Genomic DNA, 27,907 nt, shown 5'->3' with positions numbered 1-27,907 from the left:
TTGACTGCCTACTTGTCAACTTGAAGCTTTTGAAAACTATGATAAGGAAGTGAAAAAGGATGTTCGGTTTTTCAGACAAGTCATAAAGGTTTTGCTTAGAATTAAAAAATTGATCAAGGTGTATTAAACAATTTTCAGTGATATCAAGAAGAGGGCCTTTGTTTAGGTTACTTATAATTTCAGTATCTTGGTCTAACGTAGTGAAATGATGTTTTTCATTCCGCATGTGTTGCCCTATTGCTGAAAATTTATTGTATTTTATCACGTTAACGTGTTCTGAATATCTAATTTTGAAACTGCGTCCTGTTTGTTCTATGTAAGAAGAATTACAGGTATTGCATTTAAAACGGTATGCGCCTTATCTTGAAAATATATTAGTTCTGTTTAACGAATTGGAGTAATATAAATCATTTCAGTGTTTCTATTGTTTGAAAGGAAATTTTGGAATTATGTTTTTTGAAGATATTGGCAATGCTGTAGACGTCTTCATTGAAGGTGCAGGTAGTGTAAGCTGCTGGTTTAGGATTGTCATTTAATAGCGTTGTATTGGTTCGGTGTTTAAATTTATTTATTACTCGTTCAGTAAAAAATCTGCTGTAACCATTAAATTTAGCGATGGAATGGATGATATTAAGTTCTTTATTTAAATTATCTTTAGATAAAGGTATTTTGAAAGCGCGGTTAACCATACTGTTGTAATTGGCACACTTATGTGATTGTGGGTGTGAGGAATCTTGTCTTACGGTAGTAGCTGTTTGTGTGGGTTTCCTGTAAATCATATAAGATAAAGAATAAGGTAGTCTGCTAATTGTTACATCTAGAAAATTGATTGATGTGTTGGATTCAGTTTCAAGGGTGAATTTAATATGAGGATCAATCTTGTTGAGATTATTTAGAGTGGAGGGTTCATTAATAATCCTATCATCTAGAATTACCAATGTGTCATCCACGTATCTTGCCCAAAATAGTATATTCTTGAAATTTTTGTTGTTATTGATTAAAGTGTGTTCCAAAAAATCTAAGTATATATCTGCCAAGATTCCCGAGGCCGGTGATCCCATTGCCAAGCCATCTTGTTCTTACTTCCTCTTACGCTTCATGGCAGGCTAAACAAGGTGAGGCTCATAGTATTAATTATCTTAACATTTTTCCCTGTTTTTATTTTATTTCTAACTTATTTTCCTTTTTCTATAGATCTCATAAATCCATATCAATACTGATAATTTTATATCCTACAATATACTCTAGGGTTTTTTATATATATCACTATCCACCTTTAGAAGTACCAAAAACAAAATCATGTTATTCATTACCTAGCAACAAGTGTATTCCTTGCCTAGAAACAATTGTAAATTATGCTGCATCCTTCAAGATCCTTTTTAACCTCAAGATCTAATATATTGACTTCAAGGCTTGCAGCAAGAGTGCTCAAGAACGTCACACTGCTTATGATCTTTACAAAAAATTATCTTCATGGAAAAGTGTTACATTTCACTTGTATCCTTCAGTTCTTTTAACACTCACAGCAAGAGTGTAAAAACTACATGAACTTCAATTGTTCACTTCTTCTTGAAAGTGTTATATGTGATACAGTTATCCTTTAATGTGTGTTTTTGTGTGTTGACAATTGTATACTTCTTGCCATGTTTTTCTATCGGCTGATGATGACATAAATATGTGTCGAAACCGGTCCCAAACCAAATTAAACATGTTGTGACATAAGTTTGTGCAACAGTTTATCATTGTATTGCATAGGTGGAACCTTTCTCTTTATAACATTGTGACTCTCAGTTCAATACGGACCAATTATGAAGTTTTTAACTTTAAATAAGCCAGGGTATGTTGAGAATCGTTAGGTTTTTTTGTGGCGCATGAGATTTTCTTATAGCCCTTTTCAAAATTTGGCAGGTATGCATGTGCTACGTTTTCTAACGTTCAACAAGGACTGAAACCTGGCGTGGTAGCGCGGCCTTGAGTACATTTGGCACTGTATTTCATCAACGGCCGACTCGCTCGCTCGCTTGCTCAGGAATTCCCGCGCACAGGATGGAGCGCTTCCGCTTTATTCTGCTCACCCCGTAGAAGAATTGGGATAGGAGAGGAGAGAGCCTATCTATTTGAATACAGCAGTGTATGAAGATGTGGAGTTGTTCTTGTCCTTTTGTGTTTCCATGTTTGTCCTCGTCTGCTCTTTCCGTTGCTCCCTCTTCCCACACTGATGTACCATTGCGTTTGTTCTATTATATGTGTTCCTTTCTTATTCCCCCCCTCTCTCAAATTTTAAAATGAATTTAAAAATTCAGCTGCTGTAGAAACTTGTGAATAGTATTCATATCCTATATGTGATTGTTGAATGACCATAACTTATCTAGATAACAGCATTGTAAAAATGGCCACCGGTGGCTTTCTCTCTTAGTTGCGACGAGCTCAAAGATCCATCCTCCCGCCGTGCGAGTTATAAGGAGGCAGTGAGAGGCGGCTGACATTGACGAAAGAATATGATTTACTTTTTATTATTGCTGCAACAATAACAAAATTAATAGTAATCTATGCCTTAACAATCAAAAGCAAGGTTTTTTTGTTCATTATACTGTCATATGTATGCTATCTTACACCTAACCTAGCCCTTGTAAAACCTACAATTATTATGTTTAATATATTTTAATAATCTTTTGTTAATGCTGAGTATGACTAACATATGATTTCCCTGTAAATATGTATTGTAAATTCATATAACTTCAAAATCTGTTCAGTCGAAAATTGTATAAAACTTTGTAATATTTATATGTTGGGGATAATCCACTATCATTCTGTTACACATGGAGGTTTCTGGAAGCTTACCGTGATGTTTTATTATCCAGATACATGTGGAAACTTGCGGAATTATATAGTCTCTTTTAGTATGGGTTTGATATTGTAGACGAATATTCCAATTCAGTCTTCATTGGAGTACTCCATTCGAGTAGCTGGTTGATCGATTGTTCCTTGTATGTTTGGGTGTGTTCCACTTGGAGTATTGCAAGAACATTTCCAGAAGTCAGATTTCTAGGATAGCTGTTGAACGCTATATGTATATCGAGCTGACGGCCGAGAGGTTGGTAGTTAGTCTTGCCTAGTGATGGTGAAGTGAATGTTCAGTGTGAGGACTTGTTGATATCTGTACTCATCAGAATCTACTGTTAACAGCTTCAGTATGTTTTTCTGAAGTGTTACAGTGTTGTTTGTAAAGTGTGTATAACTGTAGTCGTAAAGCAAACTCAGTGGGAAGTGTGTGTTTAAAGGAATAGATTCGGTAACAATAAAGTGGTTTTACGATCAGAAGTGAACATGACTCGTGTGATTGTTACTTGCACAAAATAAGATTGCATTGAGAACGATGGTACAAATCTACACATCTCCACTGATAGGTACCAATATTTTCACCAAGGCACGTGATGCACTCGGATGGGTTATAGAGGTAGTTATATTGTCAAATTCAGATTTTATCTCCAACAAAAACAACAACAACAACAAGAATCTTAAAATAGGAAAAATATTGGAGGTGTCGTAAAAGGATTGGACACAGTTGATTTTACGCCTCTCACTGCAAAAACGATACTTACTATATCCTAGAGGTACCCAGGCAAGCAACTCATTGTTGAAACCATCCTAGAGATATGAGATATGAATTTTATGTAAATAAAATATAATAAAGTATGAGAATATATTCTTTACTCCTAAAAATTGCAATCCTTTTCTTAATCGTTATCCAGTCGATTAGATTAGCAGTTTGCCTTTTTGTACCACTACGAGCGCTAATGTGAGTCAATGCAGAGTTTCACTTAAGCCCTTATAACCACATTCGGTGTGGACATTTTTCAAAAAAATAAAAAAAATGCCTGAGGGTAATGAACGAAGAAACACATTACAGAACAAATTATATAAATAAGTTAATTTGGATAGGATTTGAATCAAAAAAGAAAACTGGAAAAGAAACAAGCGATTTTAGGCTGTGTTTCCGGAACTGCATTTAGGCCAGAAGTGATTTTTGAAATTTGTTTTTTTAGTTCGATAGAGCTATCAACAACTCTCAGTTTGAAACATTTCTGGGCTCTTTAGCCCTTCAACTTTCAGCACAAGTGAGGAAATTGCTTCATTTTACATTTTTCGTAGTATAGGGACCCCTACTTTTTCTGCAAAGACATGTTTTCAACATTAAAAACTCCCTGCTTTTGGAAACTGATCAAGGAATGGCCAGCAGGAAACCATGGTAATGCCAGTTCAAGATGTTATAATAATTGATGAATAGCATGTTGGAGTATATAGACTCTGAATAATAAAATAATTACTCCTCTAAATGGAATATTATAACTTGATCAAGAGTTAGGTGAATACCAGGGAGGCTTCAGACCTTGGAGAAGCTGCTCTGAACAAATAATAACTTTGAAGCTAGTCATTGCATATTACAGAAAACAAAACAAGCCCCTTTCAATATCATTTATAGATTTCAAGAAAGCTTACGACTCCATCCACAGACCATCATTTTCGGGAGATAGTAGGTTCGAACCCCACTGTCGGCAGCCCTGAAAATGGTTTTCCGTGGTTTCCAATTTTCACACCAGGCAAATGCTGGGCTGTACCTTAATTAAGGCCACGGCCGCTTCCTTCCCAGTCCTAGCCCTATCCTGTCCCATCGTCACCATAAGACCTATCTGTGTCAGTGCGACATAAAGTAACTAGCAAAATAAAAAAAAAAAAAAAAAAAAAAGACCATCATTACTAAAAATTTTAAGACATTTCGGGCTTCACCCAAAGCTAATTAGATTGATTGAACTTGCTCTAACTAATACAATTTCTAAAATTAAGTTCAGAGGAGAACTTTCTGAACCATTCTTGGTTACAACTGGTTTAAGACAGATTGTCACCTCTTCTTTTTAACTGTGCACTAGAGTACGTTATGAGGGAATGGTACAAGAACAACTCAAAAAATATAAAAATTGGAACCCAGAAGGATAACATACATTTGAACTGTCTGCGATTTGCTGCTGATCTAGATCTTCTGGCCAATGATATTCAGGAAACATAACTACAAATAAAATCTTTACAGGATATAGCTCAAAATATTGGTTTGAAAATTTCATTTGAAAAAACAGAAATTATGCTAACTCAACTTCTGTTTGCAAACAAAATTAAGCTGGGAGATCAAGAAATAAAAATTGTAGAAAAATTTAAATATTTAGGTGAAATAATAACATATAACATGAACGAGAAACAAGCATGGCAAAATTAGAATAGATAAACTAGTTACAGCACAGCATGTTACCAAGGATACATATAATAAAAAGTGTCTCTCAAAAGCAACCAAATTGAAACACTACAAAACAGTCACCCAACCACAAATTACATATGCAAGTGAACCATTATTCAAAGTAACAAGCACAGTTGCAATAGATAGAGTACTCAAGTTAGAAAGGAGAATAGTGATGACCTGTTTAAATAAAAATGATCAGATAAACGGAATCTGGAGACTAGCTTCCAATGAGAGAGTTTATAAAGAAATAGAACCTGTGACTAACACAGTGAAAAAGAAACGATTATCTTTCTTAGGCCATCTAATACGGTCACCAGAAAATAGAATCAGCAGAAAAATAATAGAAAAATTATGGAAGAGTAAGAGTAAAAATAATATTAGATGGATCACAGAACTTAAAGAAGACATGAGAGAGTTGCATATTACAATAGGAAATTTAAAATACAAAACCAAGACACTCAAAATATTGAAAGATAAACACACTAGACTGCAGACAAAAATCAAAAAGCAGAGAATAGGAAGAGTGATTCCAGAGGCAGAATGAAATTACATTCAGAAAGGATGAAACAGTATTAGGCTGAGAAAAAGAAGAAAAACTTCCATAAACCTGTAGTCCTATGTTGGCTAAAAAATTAAAATAACATTAATAAATGGAATCTTATATATTTTCCACTATTCAATACTTAAAAATATATAAATAGATATATTAGAATGTGTTTTGGACTATTTGACCTTGAGAATGAATGTAAATGGTCCGTTATTGGACATCATACATTTCCCAGCTAACTCATTCCTAGTTGCCAGCGTTTCGCCCCAGTATGCTAAGTTGGGCTCATCAGTTGGTACATAGCACACGCACCAAGACGCATGGCTAGTGCATACCGTGGAGGCCACTGTGTAGGCTGGCAGTGCCAATGCACTATGCACTATGAGAGACTTTGTCTCATAACCAAAAATTGATGCCTGCCTGGGCCATCACATGATATAGATATTGATTCCCATAGGGAACCTGAAATATTTGTCCCTTTTCACCCTCCTATTAGGATTTAAAGGAAACAAAAAAATACGTGTTCCTTTATTTTAGAGGAGATTCTAACTACCAATTTTTACATCTGTAAATTTTAAAGTTTTAAGATGTAGACACACTCATTTTAAAAAATTCACCCCCCTAACACCCCCTAATATTTCGATTTTCCAAAAACAAAAAAATACGTGTTTCTTTACTTTTAAAGTAGATCCAAAATACCAATTTTCAGGTCTGTAATATCTTCAGGTTCTGAAATATAAGTAGCCTCATTAAAGGCATTCAACCCATTATTAACCCTTTTACACCCTTCCCATTGAGATTTTCCGAAATCAAAAGAATACGTGTTTCTTTATTTTTAAAGGAGATTCAAAGTACCAATTTTTACATCTATAAACTTTAAAAGATTTGAGATATAGATACACCCATTTTAAAAAATCACCCCCTTTTCACCCCCCCCCCCCCCATTAATTGGATTTTCCACAAACAAAAAATATGTGTTTCTTTATTTTTAAAGGAGATCCCAAACACCAATTTTCAGGTCTGTAATATCTTCAGGTTCTGAAATATAAGTTGACTCATGAAGTGCATTCGACCCCTTTTTCAACCTTTTCCACCCTTCCTATTAGGATTTTCCGAAAACAAAATATACATGTTTCTTTATTTTTAAAGGAGATTCTAAATACCAATTTTTACATCTATAACCTTCAAAAGTTTTGTGATATAGATACACTCAATTTAAAATATTACCCCCATTTCACCCCCCCCCCCTCCCAATTGGGTTTTCCAGAAACAAAAAAATACATGATTCCTTATTTTTAAAGGAGATTCCAAACACCAATTTTCAGGTCTGTAATATCTTCAGTTTCTGAGATATAAGTACCGATATCCTGATTAAAGGCATTCAACCCATTTTCCCCCATTTTCACCCTTTTTCACCCCTACTATTGGGATTTTCTGAAAACAAAAAAAGACGTGTTTCCTTATTTTTAAAGAAGATTCTAAATACCAATTTTTACATCTGTAAACTTTTAAAGTTTTGAGATATAGATACACTCATTTTAAAATTTCACCCCTCTTTTCACCCCCGTAGCGACGGAATATCCTAAAATCCTCCCTTAGTGAGCACCTACATCTTAATATGAATATATCCCCAAAATTTCATTACTTTATGTTCACTAGTTTTGGCTCGGCGATGATGAATCAGTCAGTCAGTCAGTCAGGACAAGTTATTTTATATATATAGATTTTAGAATATCACTAATTTTTAAATATTTGTTTAAATAAGGTTTTCTTGAGCATCGAGCTGCACAGCTAAGAAATACCTCGGATAAGGACTGTTTTGGAGAAATCTGGGTGTTCTTTGGCTGTAGATATTCAGACAGAGATTTCCTGTACAGGTAAGTGGGCTGCTTTTTCTTTGAAGTAATGTAACATCTCTGTCCTCTTTTTTTTTTTTTTCCTTCCCACATAAATATGTCTTAAGAACTGGGGGTCATCCAAAAATGTGTGTAGTGAAATAGTGTGATGTAGTAAAATGTGTGACATGATGTTATGTAGCAACAGTACCATGAGAACTTCACAGGCCATGGATCCATATAAAAGGAGCTGCACATGCTGTGGATCTGAATGTCATGGCCATCCCTCAGTACTTCACAGCACAGCTTGTACTGTTGCTAGGTAACATCACGTCACACTTTTCTTGAAAGGCATATTTATGGTCATTTGATTTTTCCGAAGGGAAATTTAATAATATTTAGTGGCTAGTGTGTGTGTGGAATGATGAACTCAAGAGAAAGCATCTGTAATAATGTCTGTACGGTAAAGTTAGGTTTGTAATGTTTGATAGATTTTCTGGCACGTAAAAGAACTCCTGTGATACAACATTTCTAGCACATTGGTGTCTTCACAATTTGTAAAAGTAGATTGTGAAACCTAAAACTTGTGAAATGGAGGTCTTGACATTTCAGGAGGGAAAAGAAATAGTTTAATTCTAATTCTATATCGGCTAGGATGAATAGCGTGCATTGAAAAGGTGTGCCAGTCCAACTGAAAAGCTAAAAGTAAAAGGTTCTTATCACTGTGATATTTTAAAAACTGGTTTTATTCAGGAAAGTAATTGGATCTTTTGTTCAGTCAAACTTGCAGAATTGGAAACATTGTTAAGAAATGGACACTGATAGTTTCAGAGACTGGATCATGAATGGCTGCCTTAACAGTCGTGAAGAATTGTTTACTAACTCATGAAAAACTATTTAAAATACCGTAGTATTCTGGTTAAATCTGCCTTGTCTGTACAATTGATATTAATAAACCTTATTTATACATTGTACATGTATCAATAACTTTCTCTTCATTAGCTATCACACAAAATTACAGTGAGTGGCCAAAAGTCATGGTAAGACACTGAATATGATGTTAATAATGAGTCGCTCCTCCGCGAGCCCTCAAAACGGCAGCAGTACAGCAAGGCATCGAATGTACAAGGTGTTGGAATCGTGCTGAAGGACTCTGGTCCCACGCATCTTACGCTGCTACCCACAGTTGGTTTTGTGTAGTCGGTGCGGGGTTCATGGAGCATACAATAGCTGATATAGATGTGGATTCCCTTAGGGAATCTGAAATATTTGTCCTGAATGAGCAAATTTATAATACCAATATAAATGGTCCGTTATTGGACATTATAAATTTTCCAGCTAGCTCATTCTTGGTTGCCAGCGTTTCGCCCTCGTGTGCTAGGGTGGGCTCATCAGTTGGTACCTATAGAGCGTTCCAACCTTAAATTGCAGTACAGCGTAGATGGAGCGCGCTGTTGCGAAATCGACTCATGGAGATCACGCTCGAGTGTGACTCAAACAGGGCGTCACAGTTCCACATTTTTCCTTTGTCATTTTGTAATTTTAAGTTCCTTCATTCATACATTAATATTTTTAGGCACTGGCGTTGCTCTCAGACATTGGACTTACACCTTCTATCATTACTGCAAGGCCTGATGTTCCCGCTTTGGATGAACTGGGTTCGGGAGATGAACTTGAGGATGATCCGGACGATGAAGAAGGTCGTATTAAAAACTTTTCATCACCGACATCGTCCTGTAATTCGTCTGCTTTCCACAAACCGCATTTTTCTTTTTCTTTACTTCGTTCACGTAATTTGCCCAATTGTCTTATGTTTTTATGGCATAAAAATGTTAGTTCAGCATTTGAAACAAAGCCATGTTCATTACCCGCGTAGACGGGTCCTCACGGTCCTCGGCTTTTCGGTGGCGTAAGTCCCGAACTCACCCCTTCAATGGCGCCTGGCGTGCACTTTTCACTGCCATATCCTTCCATTCTTTTGTCACTGTCTGCCCAATATTTACCCACGATTAATCTGTGTAAATTATAGCTTTATTTTGTGCCCTCAAACGTTTTATCTCCCGGAGATATCTGTGCCTCCGATTAATCATTTAATCGGTTTCAATGAAAGCTGCTTTATTACCCCTATATCATGCAAGAAGCGATACAACGTAGTTTTGGAAAATCGTGGCAAAGAATCTTCTCCATTTACCCGACTCAAAATCACGTTCAATGTCGGTGGTATGTTAGCAAATAAGAGAGAGTGAACGACCCGACGCACTCCACTTCGCATAATTTCATCATATTTAGTTTTCCTTGCATTTTTCTGCCGTCCTTCTCTTTTTTGCGGGAGTTCGCTAAGGACCATGTGTGTGTTCCTTCCTTATAGCATAGATTGTTCTTTCGGAACAACTTGTAGCTTTAGCTGTTTCACTGACTGCGCTGCTTAAAAATAATCCAGGATACTCGTTATAATATTGCGTTCTTTTCCCCTTACCTACGGAACGTTTCTTTTTAATTTGACGATCCATTGTACATCCTTCTGCACTTTTTCTTCGAACTAAGGACACCCTGCACGAGCACGAACTGACAACTACACAGACTACACAAACACAACAAACACAATCGACTTGTCCTCAAGAACTATACATTTATCACTGATCATGTCCGGATCCATGGCTAAATGGTTAGCGTGCTGGCCTTTGCTCCGGAGGGCCCCGGGTTCGATTCCCAGCCGGGTCGGGGATTTTAACCTTCGTTGGTTAATTCCAGTGGCTCGGGGGCTGGGTGTGTGTGGCGTCTTCAGAATTAGAATTCATCACAGGTAGGGCCCCAGCGAAGGTCACCTATGCGGCGTCAACTCGAAAGACCTGAACTCGGCCTCTTCGGAGGCCACACGCTATAAAATATTATTGATATATATATCACTGATCTTTATTTAATGAATCTTATAATACTGATTAAATGAACACCACTGCACACGGCTGTCAGTATATTTAAAAGATCAGCCAGCCGAGTCACTCGTGAAACGTAAACAAACGAGACGTTCTCCCTGTCATAAATTAAGAGATAACGAGATAAGGACTCGAGGTATGATTTAAAAATAACTTCCATATTCGAAGACCGTTTGCTTTGCTTTAACCACGCCATGATCCTTCTGCACTTTTTCTTCGAAATTAGATCCCCACGCACGAGCACGAACTCACGAACCACACAAACGAAATACACTTTCCCTCAAGAATTGTACAAATGTCACTGATATGTATTTAATCACTATTATACATACTACTGACGAAATGGGTACTGCACTGCATGCGACTGTCTGTAAATGTTAAAAGCGCATGTTTGGGAGATCACTACCGGTACTTCAGCCAGCCAGCCAGCCAGACAGCCGAGTCACGCGCGAAACCAAAATCCAAGGAGATATTCTTCCTGTCACAAATTAAGAACTAAGCAAGATAAGAACTTCGGGATTATTTTAAAAATAACTTCCATATCTGAAGACCATTTGCCTCGCTTTGACCCCCCATGCAAATTCAATAGGAAAGACGCTGGCCAGAGACTGACTTTTTCGTGCCTGCACATACAATTCCCTGAACATGACTGAAAATAAATGCATATACTGCATTTTGTTATCATTTAAATTTAAAAAAAACTTCCCTACATCGAGCTGAAATGCTTCTTTACCAGCAGTGAAAAAATTGGGAAAATAATGAATATAAAATAAGAGTTATGACATGATAAGTTCTATGCAATGAAGATTTTGCATTTGGCGAAACTTTCCATTATATTACCATTTTCACCCTAAATTATTTTTTTACATTTTTTTTGTTAACGGCATCAAATGCGCCTTGAAATTCTGTACATAACACGATATTCACCCATTTTAACCGATAACATTCTGATTTACGGATATTTGGCAAACCCGCTGCATTAGAGTAGGACAGCGCTACCCGAAAAACATGGGAGAAGGAAAGAGACGGAATTATCCCATTACTGCTGTACTGCAATTTAAGGTTGGAACGCTCTATAGCACACCTACCAATACGCTGGCTAGTGCATACTGTGGAGGCCACTGCGTAGGCTAACTGGAGCCACCGGCAGTGCCAATGCACTAAGAGACTTTGTCTCATCACTAAAAATTGATGCCTGCTTGGCCATCAGATGATATAGATGTGGATTCCCTTACGGAATCTGAAATATTTGTCCTGAATGAGCAAATTTATAATACCAATATAAATGGTCCGTTATTGGACATTATAAATTTTCCAGCTAGCTCATTCTTGGTTGCCAGCGTTTCGCCCTCGTGTGCTAGGGTGGGCTCATCAGTTGGTACCTAGCACACCTACCAATACGCTGGCTAGTGCATACCGTGGAGGCCACTGCGTAGGCTAACTGGAGCCACCGGCAGTGCCAATGCACTAAGAGACTTTGTCTCATCACTAAAAATTGATGCCTGCTTGGCCATCAGATGATATAGATGTGGATTCCCTTAGGGAATCTGAAATATTTGTCCTGAATGAGCAAATTTATAATACCAATATAAATGGTCCGTTATTGGACATTATAAATTTTCCAGCTAGCTCATTCTTGGTTGCCAGCGTTTCGCCCTCGTGTGCTAGGGTGGGCTCATCAGTTGGTACCTAGCACACCTACCAATACGCTGGCTAGTGCATACCGTGGAGGCCACTGCGTAGGCTAACTGGAGCCACCGGCAGTGCCAATGCACTAAGAGACTTTGACTCATCACTAAAAATTGATGCCTGCTTGGCCATCAGATGATATAGATGTGGATTCCCTTAGGGAATCTGAAATATTTGTCCTGAATGAGCAAATTTATAATACCAATATAAATGGTCCGTTATTGGACATTATAAATTTTCTAGCTAGCTCATTCTTGGTTGCCAGTGTTTCGCCCTCGTGTGCTAGGGTGGGCTCATCAGTTGGTACCTAGCACACCTACCAATACGCTGGCTAGTGCATACCGTGGAGGCCACTGCGTAGTCTAACTGGAGCCACCGGCAGTGCCAATGCACTAAGAGACTTTGTCTCATCACTAAAAATTGATGCCTGCTTAGCCATCAGATGATATAGATGTGGATTCCCTTAGGGAATCTGAAATATTTGTCCTGAATGAGCAAATTTATAATACCAATATAAATGGTCCGTTATTGGACATTATAAATTTTCCAGCTAGCTCATTCTTGGTTGCCAGCGTTTCGCCCTCGTGTGCTAGGGTGGGCTCATCAGTTGGTACCTAGCACACCTACCAATACGCTGGCTAGTGCATACCGTGGAGGCCACTGCGTAGGCTAACTGGAGCCACCGGCAGTGCCAATGCACTAAGAGACTTTGTCTCATCACTAAAAATTGATGCCTGCTTGGCCATCAGATGATATAGATGTGGATTCCCTTAGGGAATCTGAAATATTTGTCCTGAATGAGCAAATTTATAATACCAATATAAATGGTCCGTTATTGGACATTATAAATTTTCCAGCTAGCTCATTCTTGGTTGCCAGCGTTTCGCCCTCGTGTGCTAGGGTGGGCTCATCAGTTGGTACCTAGCACACCTACCAATACGCTGGCTAGTGCATACCGTGGAGGCCACTGCGTAGGCTAACTGGAGCCACCGGCAGTGCCAATGCACTAAGAGACTTTGTCTCATCACTAAAAATTGATGCCTGCTTGGCCATCAGATGATATAGATGTGGATTCCCTTAGGGAATCTGAAATATTTGTCCTGAATGAGCAAATTTATAATACCAATATAAATGGTCCGTTATTGGACATTATACATTTTCCAGCTAGCTCATTCTTGGTTGCCAGCGTTTCGCCCTCGTGTGCTAGGGTGGGCTCATCAGTTGGTACCTAGCACACCTACCAATACGCTGGCTAGTGCATACCGTGGAGGCCACTGCGTAGGCTAACTGGAGCCACCGGCAGTGCCAATGCACTAAGAGACTTTGTCTCATCACTAAAAATTGATGCCTGCTTGGCCATCAGATGATATAGATGTGGATTCCCTTAGGGAATCTGAAATATTTGTCCTGAATGAGCAAATTTATAATACCAATATAAATGGTCCGTTATTGGACATTATAAATTTTCCAGCTAGCTCATTCTTGGTTGCCAGCGTTTCGCCCTCGTGTGCTAGGGTGGGCTCATCAGTTGGTACCTAGCACACCTACCAATACGCTGGCTAGTGCATACCGTGGAGGCCACTGCGTAGGCTAACTGGAGCCACCGGCAGTGCCATTGCACTAAGAGACTTTGTCTCATCACTAAAAATTGATGCCTGCTTGGCCATCAGATGATATAGATGTGGATTCCCTTAGGGAATCTGAAATATTTGTCCTGAATGAGCAAATTTATAATACCAATATAAATGGTCCGTTATTGGACATTATAAATTTTCCAGCTAGCTCATTCTTGGTTGCCAGCGTTTCGCCCTTGAGTGCTAGGGTGGGCTCATCAGTTGGTACCTAGCACACCTACCAATACGCTGGCTAGTGCATACCGTGGAGGCCACTGCGTAGGCTAACTGGAGCCACCGGCAGTGCCAATGCACTAAGAGACTTTGACTCATCACTAAAAATTGATGCCTGCTTGGCCATCAGATGATATAGATGTGGATTCCCTTAGGGAATCTGAAATATCTTAGGGAATCTGGATTCTCTGCCATAGGACAGCACATACAAGACTCCAAACATAGTTTCACCAGTATTGACAATGACATAAATATACTTAAAATCATTAACAAAGGCCCCCTCTTAAACATTACTGAAAATTGCTTTATCCACCTTGACCAGTACTTCAACCCTAATTTCAATTTAAACGACATTTCTGAAAAACCCAATATCCTTTTTGACTTCCTAATTCTTCTTCTCAAAAATTCCAAATTCCAAAACCCCAATTCTATTTTCCATGCCTTACATAGTTCCCACCCACATTTTCTACCTCCAATAACCCACCCTCCTAACCCACCCTAAACTACCCCTCCTTCTTTTCCCTATCTTATCCTTCCTCATTACCATCTAACTTCAATTTCTTTTATTCTTTCTCTTATTTCACCATCAATCCTCCTCGTTTAATTTATTTTTACTTCTCTATTTAACTAAAAAAAAAAAAAAAAAAAAACCACGACCTTCTTTTCGGTTCTCCTCTTTCAAATTTTAACTCTTGTCTTGCGCCAACTTCGACTACTTCAATCATAACCTAAAAATTTTTCATTTAAAAAATAGCGCACTGTGCATATAAGTTTTCATTTGTTTTCCGATATTGCGCTTTTTACTACATTTTTTCTTCTCTCTACAATTGTTTTTTCAAGTCAACTGTTTTCCAAGAACTTAGCACGAGTACAAGTACTCATTCAATTATACTGATTTGCGTCGTATATTTATATACGTACTTAACTTCCCGCAACTGTGACAAATTCTAGACCTTCAAAACATTCTCCACTCTACTTTGGCGTCCGACCGCAGCGCATGACCTTGAATGTGCCGCGCTGATCACCAAGAGCTGGCGGCTTTCTACTACAAATCTATTCGTCTGCGACTTCAAGTTATTTTTGATCTTCATATATTAGTTGATAGTGTTGTGACTTTGTGTATGACAGAATGTGGTGTCGTGTCTTTGTGCCTATCAAAGTGTGAAACTGACCTCCCTATATTCATAAACATTGTTCATGTTTTTACGGCTGATGATGACCTGGACTAAGGTCGAAACCAGTCCCATTTAAATAGGAATGTGATTACTGCATTTTTTTCTTTTAAGTATTGAACAGGTTGAACCTCCTTTTCAATCATTTAATTTTTAACATTTACAGGCAACGCAAACCTATGGTGTTCATCACATAAGAGTACTAACAAGAGGGACCTTCCACTATCCCGTGGTGTTCCTCATATAGTGGGTACTAATCATAGGCAAGACAGAACCATGGTAGCTATCATCCCATGGTCCTGCTCATATGGTGGTACTAATCACAGGTACTGCAAAAGCCGACCGCAGGGTGCTCCTGTGTGCTACTAATCACAAACCTATTTGGTACCTAATATAGTGTTACTACGTGCAAGTAAAGGCGACCCAAGAAGTTCTCCGCGTGGTGGTACTAATCACATATAGTTCTATGGTTCCAAGACAGTCATCCCTTGCTCGCTCCTTTTAGTCTCCTCTTACGAGAGGCAGGGGTTACCATGGTGTATTCTTCATCTGTGTCCCCCACCCACAGGGGGTTGTGTGTTTGGTCCGTGAGAAGTATTTTATTTCCCTCAAGTCCGCCTGCAAGCTGGTTAGAACCCCACTATCCACCACCTGGGACGAGCCACGTGGGATTATCACCTCTCCCCCTGCTACACCAGCGTAGTAGGTTGGTGGGCATGAATACTTAAGATTGTCTACATATTAGTAAAGTTGTCTTTTTAGAAGACTGTATTTTCTCTTTCTCAGAAGTCTTTTTTGGTAAATGGAACAATATTTTTACATTTGAGTAACTTTTGACAAAATTTGTCAATTAAAATAAAATTTCATAAGAGCTCCCATTTTCATTATTGTAATTATTACTATTATTGAAAATTTATTATTTTTATATCGTACTCATTATTGTTGTTGTTGTTTTGTATTTGCAATACACATTTTTTTATTAGCAAAATAGGGTAAATATAACAATATTTCAGAAAACTGTACTTGCTTAGTTATCCGTCAGACCTTTTTTCCATTTGCAAAACATGGTATAATATATAAACAATTTTAAAATCTCAGGTGATAGTTGACATAATACAAACAGCGTTTTTTCAAAACTAGATGCTCAAACAAGCACAAAGAAAAAAGAATCATGCAAATATCTCCTACAGGTACAGAGATATTATGTTTTAAATATCCTTAAAAATGCCCAGTCCAGAACGTTTGTTAGGGATGTTAAGGCCCAAACTGGAATGGGTTAACCAACATCCTAGTGGATTGTGACCCCCTCTCAGTGGCATTTCCGTCCAATGAGATAATAGCATTGGTGATTCTTCACTTGTTGATTGCCATGAGTTTAGTTTTTTTTTAATGTTTATTTGCTTGCTTCATTAATGCTTTTCATAAGGAATTGAAGGTCTTCTAAATTGTCTGGCGGAATGTGTGTTATCCGCATAGCGGATGGTGTTTATTTTCTTGCCATTGATCTTCATTCCTTTGTCAACTTCATCAAGGGAAATATGAAAAATTGTTTGGGTATTAGTTAAGAATTAGAGGATAAAACATTACCTCAAATAATTCTGTATCATGATCTCTTCAGTAATGTTATTTCCAAACATTACATGAGCCGTTTGGTTCGAATATAGCTTCTTGATTATGTTCACCACTTTACTGTCAAGCCCAATGTGTTTCAGCTGATATAGGAGGATACTGTCTAACATTGTCTAAAGCTATTGCATAATCATTGAAGCGAGCAAAGACAGTTTTTTATTGGTCAGGAAATTTTTGGAATAAAACTTGAATAGAACAGACACCTGGGTGTCCCTTGTACCAAGGCCATTTATAAAATCAAAATGAGTTTCACGAATTTTTTTTGCATTTTTCTTTATTATCGGTTGTATAGAATTCTTAAAAATACTCTCAGCGCATGACTCATTAGGCTTATCAGCCTGTACTCACTGTGTAAGTTAGAATTTCTTTGATAGGATGATAAAGGTGGATTCCAGCCTGCAGGGATATTTCCTGTGTTGTAATTGCAGTTGAACGGCTTTAACAGGAAGTCATTATATATATAATTCGCTGGGGCCATCAAGGACCCCGTTAAGTCTTGTTGCATTTGACACTGAACTTGGCCTTCTTTAGAGCCCAAATTTCCCTCATTCTTTGTGAGTGGGCCTACTTACGCTCCTCTGTCCAAGGGGTACCGTGTCTTCTCTTCGGTTGCTCGTCTCGGTTTAGCCCGTTCGTCAATATTTTCTTGCGGAAGAGATCTCTGTTAAGGGCGTCTTCAGCTGAGATATGTAGCATTTGAAGGTCTTCTTTGGTATTTCTAAACCAGGGAATTGTGGTTTTGGGGTTTGAATCAAAAAAGTGAAATATTTCTTTAGTTAACTTTCTTCCGTCCATTCTTTTCAGATGACCGTAAAATCGTGCCCGTCTTTTTCTGATTGTGTCAGTAATTTTCTCTATTTTGCTGTAGACTTCCTTATTGGATCTCTTTTGATGGACTCCATTTCTGTACTTTGATCCCAAGATTCCTCTCACAATTTTGCGTTCTCTTTTCTCCAGTTCTTCAAGGAGTCCTTTGTTGGCATTTAGAGACAGGGTTTCGGCTGCATATAGAACTACTAGCTTCAGAACTGTTTCATAGTGACGTATCTTGGTGTTTTGGGAAAGGCATTTTGTGTTGTAGATTGTGCGGGATGTTTGGTAGGCTATTTCCAGTTTGCGTACTCGCTCCTGAAGTGCTTCTTTGTCCAGTCCATTTTTCATGATGATCTCACCCAGGTATTTGAATTTGTCTACTCGGGTGATGTCCCCGTATTTTGTATGGAGTTTTGGTGGAGCCTCTTTGATGTTAGTCATTACTTCTGTTTTCTCAAACGATATCTGCAAACCAGTTTGTTCGGCAATTTCCTTTAAAATTTCAACTTGAGCTCTAGCGGTTTCTATGTCATTTGAGAGAACAGCAATATCATCGGCAAATGCTAAGCAGTCTGTTGCGATCCCCTTAGATTTGGTTCCTATTCTCAATGGACTGTAGTTGGTTTCCTGTAATCTCACCCGCCAGGTTCTGATGATCTTTTCAAGAACACAGTTGAAGAGTATCGGGGATAGCCCATCACCTTGTCGGACTCCTGTTTTGATGTCAAAGGAATGCGAGAGACATCCGTGGAACTTCACCTTGGATTTTGTATCGGTCAGGGTGGCTCTAATTAATGCCAGCAGTTTCAAATCAACTCCAAATTCATTTAAGATGTTTAGCAGGACTTCCCGGTCAATGGAGTTGTACGCTTTCTTAAAGTCCACAAAGACAGACACATACTGCTTGGACCTTAGTGTACAATATCTGATGATCATTTTGAGATTTTGGATCTGTTCAGCTGTTGAGCGACCTTTTCTGAACCCTCCCTGGTACTCACCTATTTGATGATCGACTTGTGCTTCCAAACACTCCAGGATGGCAAGTGATAGAATTTTGTAAGTCACGGGTAGCAAAGATATTCCTCTGTAGTTGTTGATGTTCTTCATGCTGCCTTTTTTGTGTAATGGATGGGTCAAGGCTATTTTTCAATCTTCGGGTAGGGTCTCCTTGTTCCAAATTTCTTCTATTTGCCTTTGCAAGATATCAAGTGATTCCTCTGGGGCATATTTCCATAATTCTGCTACTACTGAGTCTTCCCCCGGCGCTTTGTTATTTTTGAGATGGGCAATGTGGCGCTTGATTTCATCTCTGTCGGGTGGTCTGGAATCTGGGTACCTGAGTAAGGGTTCCTTGGTTTCAATGGGGCTTTGCGGTTTAGAGCAATTAAGTAAATTCTTGAAGTAGTCTGCCAGAATGCTGCAATTTTCTTCATTTGACGTCGCCAGTGAGCCGTCCTTTCGCTCAAAGCATAGAGATGGTGGTTTATAGCCAGTGAGTTTGCGTTTGAAGGTTCTGTAGTACTCTCTGCTTTCGTTCTTCCTAAAGTTTTGTTCTATCTTTTCAATGAGAGATTTTTCGTATTTACGTTTCTCAGTTCTGAACACCCTAGCTGCTTGGGCACGTTGGGTTTTGTAGGTTTCCCAATCATTTTGTGATATCGTAGAGTAGTACTGTTTCCACGCATTCAGTCTTTCTTGGAGGACTGATTCGCAGGCACCATTCCACCAGGCATGCTTTTTGCTTCTCTTGATTTCTGCAACGTCTTTGGCGGCCTCAACAAGGAGACTTTTGGCGTAGTTAAAGTCACATTCATTTGGTCTAGCCTTCTCCTGGAACTTCTCGACCCTTTGCCGAAGTTTATCATTGTCGAAGCGTGTGATCTGTTTGGTTGTCTTCCTTGTGTTTGCGGGAATTGGTTTGAATTTGATAAGAGACATATAATGATCTGAGGCCACATTGATGCCTTTCTTTACCTTGACATTCATAATCTCAGGGCTATTTCTCCTGGAGATTGCAACATGATCAATTTGGAACTCTCCGAGAGCTTGGATGGGAGAACGCCAAGTCATTTGCTTTCTGGGTAGATGGCGAAAGTGGGTCGACATGACCTGCAGGTTGTGATTTTCGCAAATGGACACCAGTCTTTTGCCGTTGGGATTGGTTCTTTTGTGAGCAGGGTAATTTCCTATAACTTTCTTGTACTTCTGTTCACGACCTAGTTGGGCATTGAAGTCACCCAAAAGAAGCCTGACATGGTGTTTGGGGATTTTGTTTAATTTTTCATCCAGTAGGTCCCAGAAATTATCAACTTCGTCTGGATCAGACTTGTTCTTATCGTTTGTAGGAGCATGTGCGTTAACTAGGGCGTAGGTTTTGTTCGCGCATTTAATTGTGAGTATGGACAATCTGTCATTCACAGGTTCGAAATTTGCAACCGATTTAAGGATCTTGGTTCTAACAGCAAACGCGGTTCCAAGCATCACAGCTCCATTGAGGATTCCTTTTTGCGCTTTGCTCTTGAAAAATCGGTAGCCTTCGGATTCAAAAATCTCTTCATCTGGGTACCTTGTTTCCTGTAGGGCCATTATGGATATCTGATTTTCGTGAAGAGCTTTGGTGAGGGTTTTCAGCTTGCCAGTTTGTGTAAGTGAATTTATGTTGAAAGTTGCTAGAAAGGTTTTAGATTTTGGCCTGAGTTTTTGACTCTTCGGGGTACACCGAGACGCTCCGACTCGTCTCTTGCATGATGTCGAGTCTCCCCCAGAATCCGAACGAGACTCGTGCGCCGTGGCGTTCACGACGAGGGATTTATCCGAAGATTTACTCCCTGGGGTATGTTTCTTGAAATGTTGTGCCATCATGCTTTTTGACTTGACTTTGCTTTGGACGGGTACCCATCCTTTTACAGCTAGGGTTGTTAGCCCTAGAGGTTGCCTCAAGATATTTTCTGGCTTCTGGTCATTTACCAGTCTTCGCCGTAACCCTGGCAAGGGACCAGTTTTTTTTTCACGGTGGTATTTTATTTCCCTACTACCCTCTGACTCTGCTGGCGGCAGAGCCAGCGAGCTTCCCCAATTCCAATGGGACGCGCCCGATGGAGGTAACCGGTAAATCCCCACATGGGGGAAGTCATTATTATATATATGTTATTTTGCTTTGTGCCCCACTGACTACTTTTACGGTTTTCAGAGACGCCAAGGTGCCATTTAGTCCCACAGGAGTTCTTTTATGTGCCATTAAATCTGCCAACACGAGGCTGACGTATTTGAGCACCTTCAAATACCACCGGACTGAGTTCAACCTGCCATGTTCAGGTCAGAAGGCCAGCGCCTCAACCGTCTGAGCCACTCCAAACTTGTCCTCAGACACTCCCGGCACTAAAAGCCATACGCCATTTCATTTTTCATTTCAGCGTGGTTATTGTATCAATTGGTTGAGCATTTCTGCATTAATTTGGTCCAGAAGCTTTGCTAGATTTTGCTAGGCCTAAACCTTTCTCTAGCTTATTCTTCGGAATCTCTGGACCATCCAGTTCCTAACATCATCAATTTCTGGGCAGTCATCTATGATGTAGTTTTGCCATACGTGCTCTTCATTATCCACTGCCGACTAGTTTTGTGTTAAATCGTTCCTGGCTCCTGTACATTCTTTCTTTGCTCCCTTGTGCAGATTGAAACACTTGTGGCTGTTTGTCATGATAGCTTTTTTGTTAGAGCCAACCTTAATGGAGATATTCACTAATTGCCAAGTTCAGTATACTCAAAATTTTTAGAAATGATGAAACCAGTATGTATATAAACAAACCATATGAATGATATATTCTTTATGAGTGCACAAAATGTTACCGGGCTGTGGATTTGAACCCAATCCCCTACTCTCTGCATGGATGAGATAACGGTTTCTGTTTGGATGGCTAGACATGCTAGAAAGACACATTGACCTATCTACACGGGAGGTGAATTATATTTTGATAATAATTAAAATTAAATCTCCACCGAGCGAGTTGGTCATGCGGTTAAGGTGTGGAGCTGTGAGCTCGCATTTGGGAGGTTGTGGGTTCAAACCACACCATTAGCAGCCTTGAGGATGGTTTTCCATTGTTCCCCATTTTCACACTAGGTAAATGCTGGGGCTGTGCCTTTGTTAAGCCCACATCCGGTTCCTTTACACTCCTAGTCCTTTCCTATCCCATAAGACCTATCTGTGTCGGTGTGACGTAAAGCCAATTCTAAAAAAAAAAAAGTCTGATAAAATACGAAACGAGAGGAACACACAATACCATGCATACTTTCTTGTTTTTTGAGCATTATGTATTTTTATCTGGAAAATTAGAAAATGTCCGAGAATTTTCTTTTGCATATTAGACGTCTTGTCATTTCACTACGTCCTGATTTTGTTGAATTAAGACAGTACACACCTTTCACTTAAGACACTTAAACTTGTTGCAGATCTGAGTTGGACAAATTCCTGGAAGATGGTGTGTTGTCTAGACTGTTCACCAGTTTCTCGAGGGAAGATAATAGCATATCTCTACCTCTCTATGTGCAGGTACATCTCCTTCATTTACAAAAATTTCTGTAACGAAGTAATATCATGTAACAAAATGTGTGATGCAATGTTATCTAGCAACAGTACCTTGAGAGCTGCACATACCATGGATCTGTATGTCTTAGCCATCCATCAAAACTTCACATCACAGTTTGAACAATTACTTGGTAACATTGCATCATACATTTTATTGAAAGACATATTTATGATTATTTTATTTTCCCAAAGGGAAATTTTTCATTGCGTTTTATATCTACGTTTTCCATACCTTTTATGCTAGTTTGATATTTCTGGATCGTAGTTTATGTACTTATTTATCAAGTCCATTTGCTTGGCTCCGTTCCCAGAGATGTTTAAATTTATCTCTTCTTTTGATTTTTCCTAACTTCTCTCATTAATAGAACTATTTTTTATTGTTACAGGATAACATAAAACTGCACAGCAAGCAATTTGTTTCCCAGCTCTTAGACAAGAATGCTGTTCTTTTTGTGTGTGGGGATGCCAATTCCATGTGTAAAGATGTCATGGAGACCATCATCAATGTTGTTCAGCAAGAACAAGGTTAGAATATACAGAGTGGTTTTTTTTTTTTTTTTCTTCAAATCTAATGACTATTTCTGGTAGTAATAATTACATTATTTTTGTAATATACCATGCATTATTAAGATAAGTACTCGACTGGAGCCTGCATTGTGCTTATTATGTATTCTTGTGTTGATCATAGTTAATCTTGGCTTTTATTCAACTGCAACCACCTGCACCTGCAACTGCACCCAAAACAAAAAAAGTGATGACCCACACATCCAAAGGCTGGCAAAAAGAGAGAAAAAAAAAAACTCTGCCCTCAAACCTAAAGCAAAATGCTACCTGACACTGCCTCAGTTGATAATCCAATGTTACACCTCTCGGCATCCAGCTGTTTGCATCCCATCAGGTGGAACAAACACCGCGTCTGCCACCATCACACAAAATGGGAGGAACCCGAACAAAAGCCCACTTGTCTCAACTGTATAGATGACAGCTTAAGCTCCTTTCCTTTCCGTTCATTACAGAAGCAGTCGGAAAGAATTAAACAAAATTATGGAAATTATTTATTTTTCAGTTTTGACTCACTTAATTTAGGTTCTTCAGTCTGTTGAAACTAATTTAAGAATAAATACATCTAGAAACTACCTAAAAAATGAAAACATATAATATAATTATACCTGAAAAATGAAAAACTTAATCAAAAATAAAATCACATGTTTTGTTCTTGAAAGGACATCATAAGATTCTATCAAATCACACTCGAAAATGGTTAGAAATGTATAAACATTTATGTGTAAATACTTGAAATTTTGGACTTACCTTAATGAAGTCCTCCAATAGTGCTTCCTCACTCCTTTCTAGTCTAGCATAGAATGCAAGGTCTCATAAGAATTTCCTAACCCACATTCTTGCCCTTTGAGTCAAAGTAACCTCTTGTGGTATTTATCAAGCACTAATGCAGAAAGTGTAGAATGTTATTCAGAAATTAAATTGTGCACAAACAGGTGAATTTTCTTTTTCGATTTAAATTTTGATATATTCTTAATGCACATGTAATTGCTTTTTTTTTTAAGTTCTGTTGTTAGAGCGTACATGCTTTCCAAAGGCTGAATGCCGATTGTATCTAATCAGATTTTTGTGTTCATTGTATCTGTTGGAGGACTTCATTAAGATAAGTTCCAAATTTCATCTATTTATGGATTTAACTCCTTCACTGCGGAAGTCTACTATTGTCGACTAGTCTACTTGCATCCCTATAGCATTTGCTGCAGTAATTGACTTTTGTTGACTTGGTACTTTCCTGCTATAGTCTCTACGTACTTCTTTAATAAAGGGGCATTTAATAAGACAAACATATTTTGTCATCTATTGATTCTGTACCAAGCATTGTTTGAAAACGTTGCCGCCATGACTCGGCGGCGGTTACTCATTTCCGAGTTTACAGATTTCTTGACTAATAGCTCACTTCAATTCACACCAGTTTGTGTTTAAACTTCCGGTGACTGTATAGGCCATACGTCCACACATCGCGCAGCTGAAGGACGGGGGGGAGATCTTGACTGGGTTTGGCAAAGTTTGCGTTCCTGTCACTTAGTATCTTTATGTCTGCGGCGTTCTTGTTCGAAGTGTAGAACTGAGGCACAGACACTGTGCCGCCAAAGTAAACGCTCCTTGGCAAGTGTTTCCCAGGTTTGTGGGTTTATTCTGCCGTCGTTAAGATTTGTTTCAGCTGGTCTTTGAAGCGCTTCAGGGGGCACCAAGTTCACCATAGAGGATCTGGTGCTGTAGTCTGGTGTCATTCATACGGCGCACATGTCCTGCCCATCTGAGGCAATGTCCAATGCTTCTACACTCTTAGCCGTGCTTTCTCAAGAACTGGGACATTCTTTATTTATGTTTCACCCCCCCCACGCGCCAACATTCCTGTCAGCTGTCTGGCCGGTAACAGGCAATAGTCAGCAGCTATGAGTGCACGGAACAACATTACTAATGACAGTGAAGAAATCTTCATTCTTTTAGTGGCCAATTCTAATTCAGACTGTTCAGTAAATTTAGTGCATGAAACAAGTGTACAAAGTGAGGATATGATAGTGATAGTTTGTTAGAAAGTGGTAGACACTGTAAAATTCAGAAGAAGTAAAATTTTACAGTGTCTACCCCAGTTCATTTTTATATCGCCTTTTCTACTGATCCGGAGTGTACTTGACATTTTATTTTATTTTCCTATGCATTATTTTTCATGTTCTAATCGGCTGATGATGACCGGGACGAGGGTTGAAACCGGTACCAATTCTACTTATTATTAAATAAGGATGTAATCACTGCATTCTTATTCTTTTGTATTGAATAGGTTGAACCTCTTTATCAATTATTTCAATTTTAACTGTAATACTTTTCAATACGGAACAATGAAATTTGTAACTTTAAAAACGTTGGATGTCTTCCGTTTGAAATTCTGTTGTCTCACAAGGATGTAGTCAATCTGAGTTGCATTGGAGCCACTGTAGTACGTGATTAGATGAGTATCACACTTTTCGAACCAGGTGTTCATGATGATCAGATCATGAGTTTCTGGAGAATCAAGAATTCGTTGGTTGTCGTCGTTCTTCTCTCCATATCCATGTCCACCATTGGCAGTGCAGTCTTCTTTCCTCTGTCTGACATGTCCATTCAGATCACCAGCAACGATAAGGTAGTCTTCTGGTGGCACTTCAGCAGTCTTCTCATCAAGGAGTTCTCAGAAGGTATCTTTTGTTTCCATGTCTAGGCCAGTTTGTGGAGTGTAGGCACTGAAAAAATGGACATTCCTTCTAACCGCGACGTATAAGATTTTCATCAATCGATCATCGTAGCATTGCATCTCAGAGACAGAACCATCAAATTTTGCTCATATAACACCGTTAGTTCTTCGGGTTCCGTTGTATATGAGTTTGTACCCACACCCAATGTCACAAGACTTTTCTTCGCTCCGTCTTGTTTCCTGTACCGCGCAGATGTCTATGCCTTCTTTTAAGTGCTGTGGCCAGTTCACTGCTTGGCCCAGACATTGTCCCGACGTTCAGTGATGCTATACAGAATGTGGGGGCTCACTTGTTTAGCTGTCGCCGCCCATGCGACAGTAACCCTTGCATACTTTTCGTGCTGGCTGGGCCCTGCCAACGCGCTTCGCTTTTAGCGGGGGACGCCCTAGCCGCGGTTCCGATTCCACGAGACAACATTTCCATAAAGATGTGACGGTATGTTTTTACAGCCGGCTTGTCATGGAGCCTGTTGCCAAGCATTTTAGAGCTGCTGCCAGCAGGTAGTTAGGCCGCTCCTGACCTAGAGATGCCTTTTGTAGCTGCTCCTCTGGAGAACAAACGCTACGTTACTCTCTGCATTAACTCCCAGAAAGATAGAGTGCCTCATCAGCCAACTACACCGGACCGATGGTCTCCATCAGTTGCCATTAAGGATTTTGGCACACTTCCATGACTGATGAAAGTTATTTCTAGAGTGGCCCAAAGACCAGGAATATACAACCAGGATTGTGAGTCCTGGATGCAGCTCTTCCGCTCTCTCCGCCGTTGGGAATCTGAAACTCCTCCTCCGTCTTTGAGACCGTTGGCCAGGTTTCATCTAGTAACCCTGAGCAGGGGCCCTTACAGGGTACTACCATCCAGAGCCAGATGGACCCAGGTTTTTTAACGAGGTGTTACTCCTCTCCCTCCTCCTTCCCCATCAGTTACAAGATGGGGCCCTGAATTTGGGACCGACAATGGTGGAGTTATTAATAATAATAATAATAATAATAATAATAATAATAATAATAATGATGCATGGAATCTGTATAGGCTTGGTGGTGACCGAATAAGGATGAAACAAATGGCAGAGACATCATAAATACCCAGTCCCCAAGCCAGGGGAATTGTTCTGAAACTGGGGCCATCGGACCAAAAGCAACCATTCTATTCATTTAGCCATAAAGCCGAACTTCAATTTCTAAACCTTAAGCTACTATCCCCCCTGATCAGGTGTTCGAATATTGCCAGTAGCAGAGGCCAAGGTAGTTGCTTGACAACACAGTAGGTTACACTGTTGGCTATTGGCTGCAGCTGAAAATGCTTAAGGCTTGACATTCACTAAAACCAACTATTGAAAAGGGGTAACCATAGTCTAGTGATAGCTCGCATTTTAATCCCAGCATACGCCACTGCTTTGTACACCTGTCAGTAGCCTACTTTTTAAATATTAACTTTATACTCGGCTTTAATGTTGGAAGGAAGAGATGAAATCAAGACCAGTAATAATACAACAAAAAAATGAAACTGCGAAGGTCCACAGAGACCCAGGAAGCGAGTAAGTCACAGCCGCCGACAGCCGCATTTTCACCTATGTATGGAAACAGCTTGTGGGTTCAAAAAAAATGCAATCCTGCACATGCTAAATGTTTGTCCCATCAACAAAGGCTCAGAAGCTAGTTACTTATAAGAAAATTGAAGTGAGATAATTCTTTACAGCAACAGTAAAACTATTGTCATCTATGTTTTTACCAATTTCTTCATTTTTAATGCACTAGTTTGTCTGTCCATTAGACAGTTGTTTCATTATATCAAAATTGACAAGATTTCATTTCTTTTGCAGGAGTTTCGCAGGACAAAGCTCGTTCTATCATTCTGAATCTTCAGAAGAGTGGCAGATATTTGCAAGACAGTTGGCTGTAGTTGTACACATCTTGATTGTAAGTTACGGAATAAACATATCCAGTATTATTTGGAAACGTATTTATTTCTGCTTCCCCCATTTGAGGCTGCCAAAAAGACAAAGTTTATATGAAGAGTTGAATGACAATTACAGAGATAGTGTAGAATACTGTATATTGTCTATAAATAATTAGTATACCATATTATACCTATTGTTCAGTAAAAATCATATCAATCAATATTCTGAAACCTATCACAAATTCCTTATAGGACAGGGATATAGCTGAGAGAGACTACTAGGAGTATAAATGATTTCTGACTATTGTTACCGAGCCTTCATAACCGCTAACCCCATCGTCGTCTTTTAACTGTCTCCAGTCCTCCGGGTGCTCT

General features: G+C 39.1%; 1 protein-coding gene across 1 annotated transcript in view; it reads left to right on the top strand.

Moving 5' to 3' along the window:
* LOC136884524 (methionine synthase reductase) overlaps positions 1–27,583 on the top strand; it is a 75,365-nt gene extending 47,782 nt beyond the window's left edge. The window contains exons 6-9 of the mRNA XM_067156761.2: positions 7,603–7,714; positions 22,205–22,304; positions 22,727–22,865; positions 27,456–27,583. Coding sequence (XP_067012862.2) covers positions 7,603–7,714; positions 22,205–22,304; positions 22,727–22,865; positions 27,456–27,535 — 431 coding nt within the window. The 3' untranslated portion in view covers positions 27,536–27,583. The remainder of the gene's footprint in view (positions 1–7,602; positions 7,715–22,204; positions 22,305–22,726; positions 22,866–27,455) is intronic.
* The last annotated feature ends 324 nt before the right edge of the window (positions 27,584–27,907 follow it).

The sequence above is a fragment of the Anabrus simplex genome, chromosome 12 (genome assembly GCF_040414725.1).
Source record: "Anabrus simplex isolate iqAnaSimp1 chromosome 12, ASM4041472v1, whole genome shotgun sequence".
Classification (NCBI taxonomy): Eukaryota; Metazoa; Arthropoda; class Insecta; order Orthoptera; family Tettigoniidae; genus Anabrus; species Anabrus simplex.
This window is presented reverse-complemented; position numbering and strand designations above follow the sequence as displayed.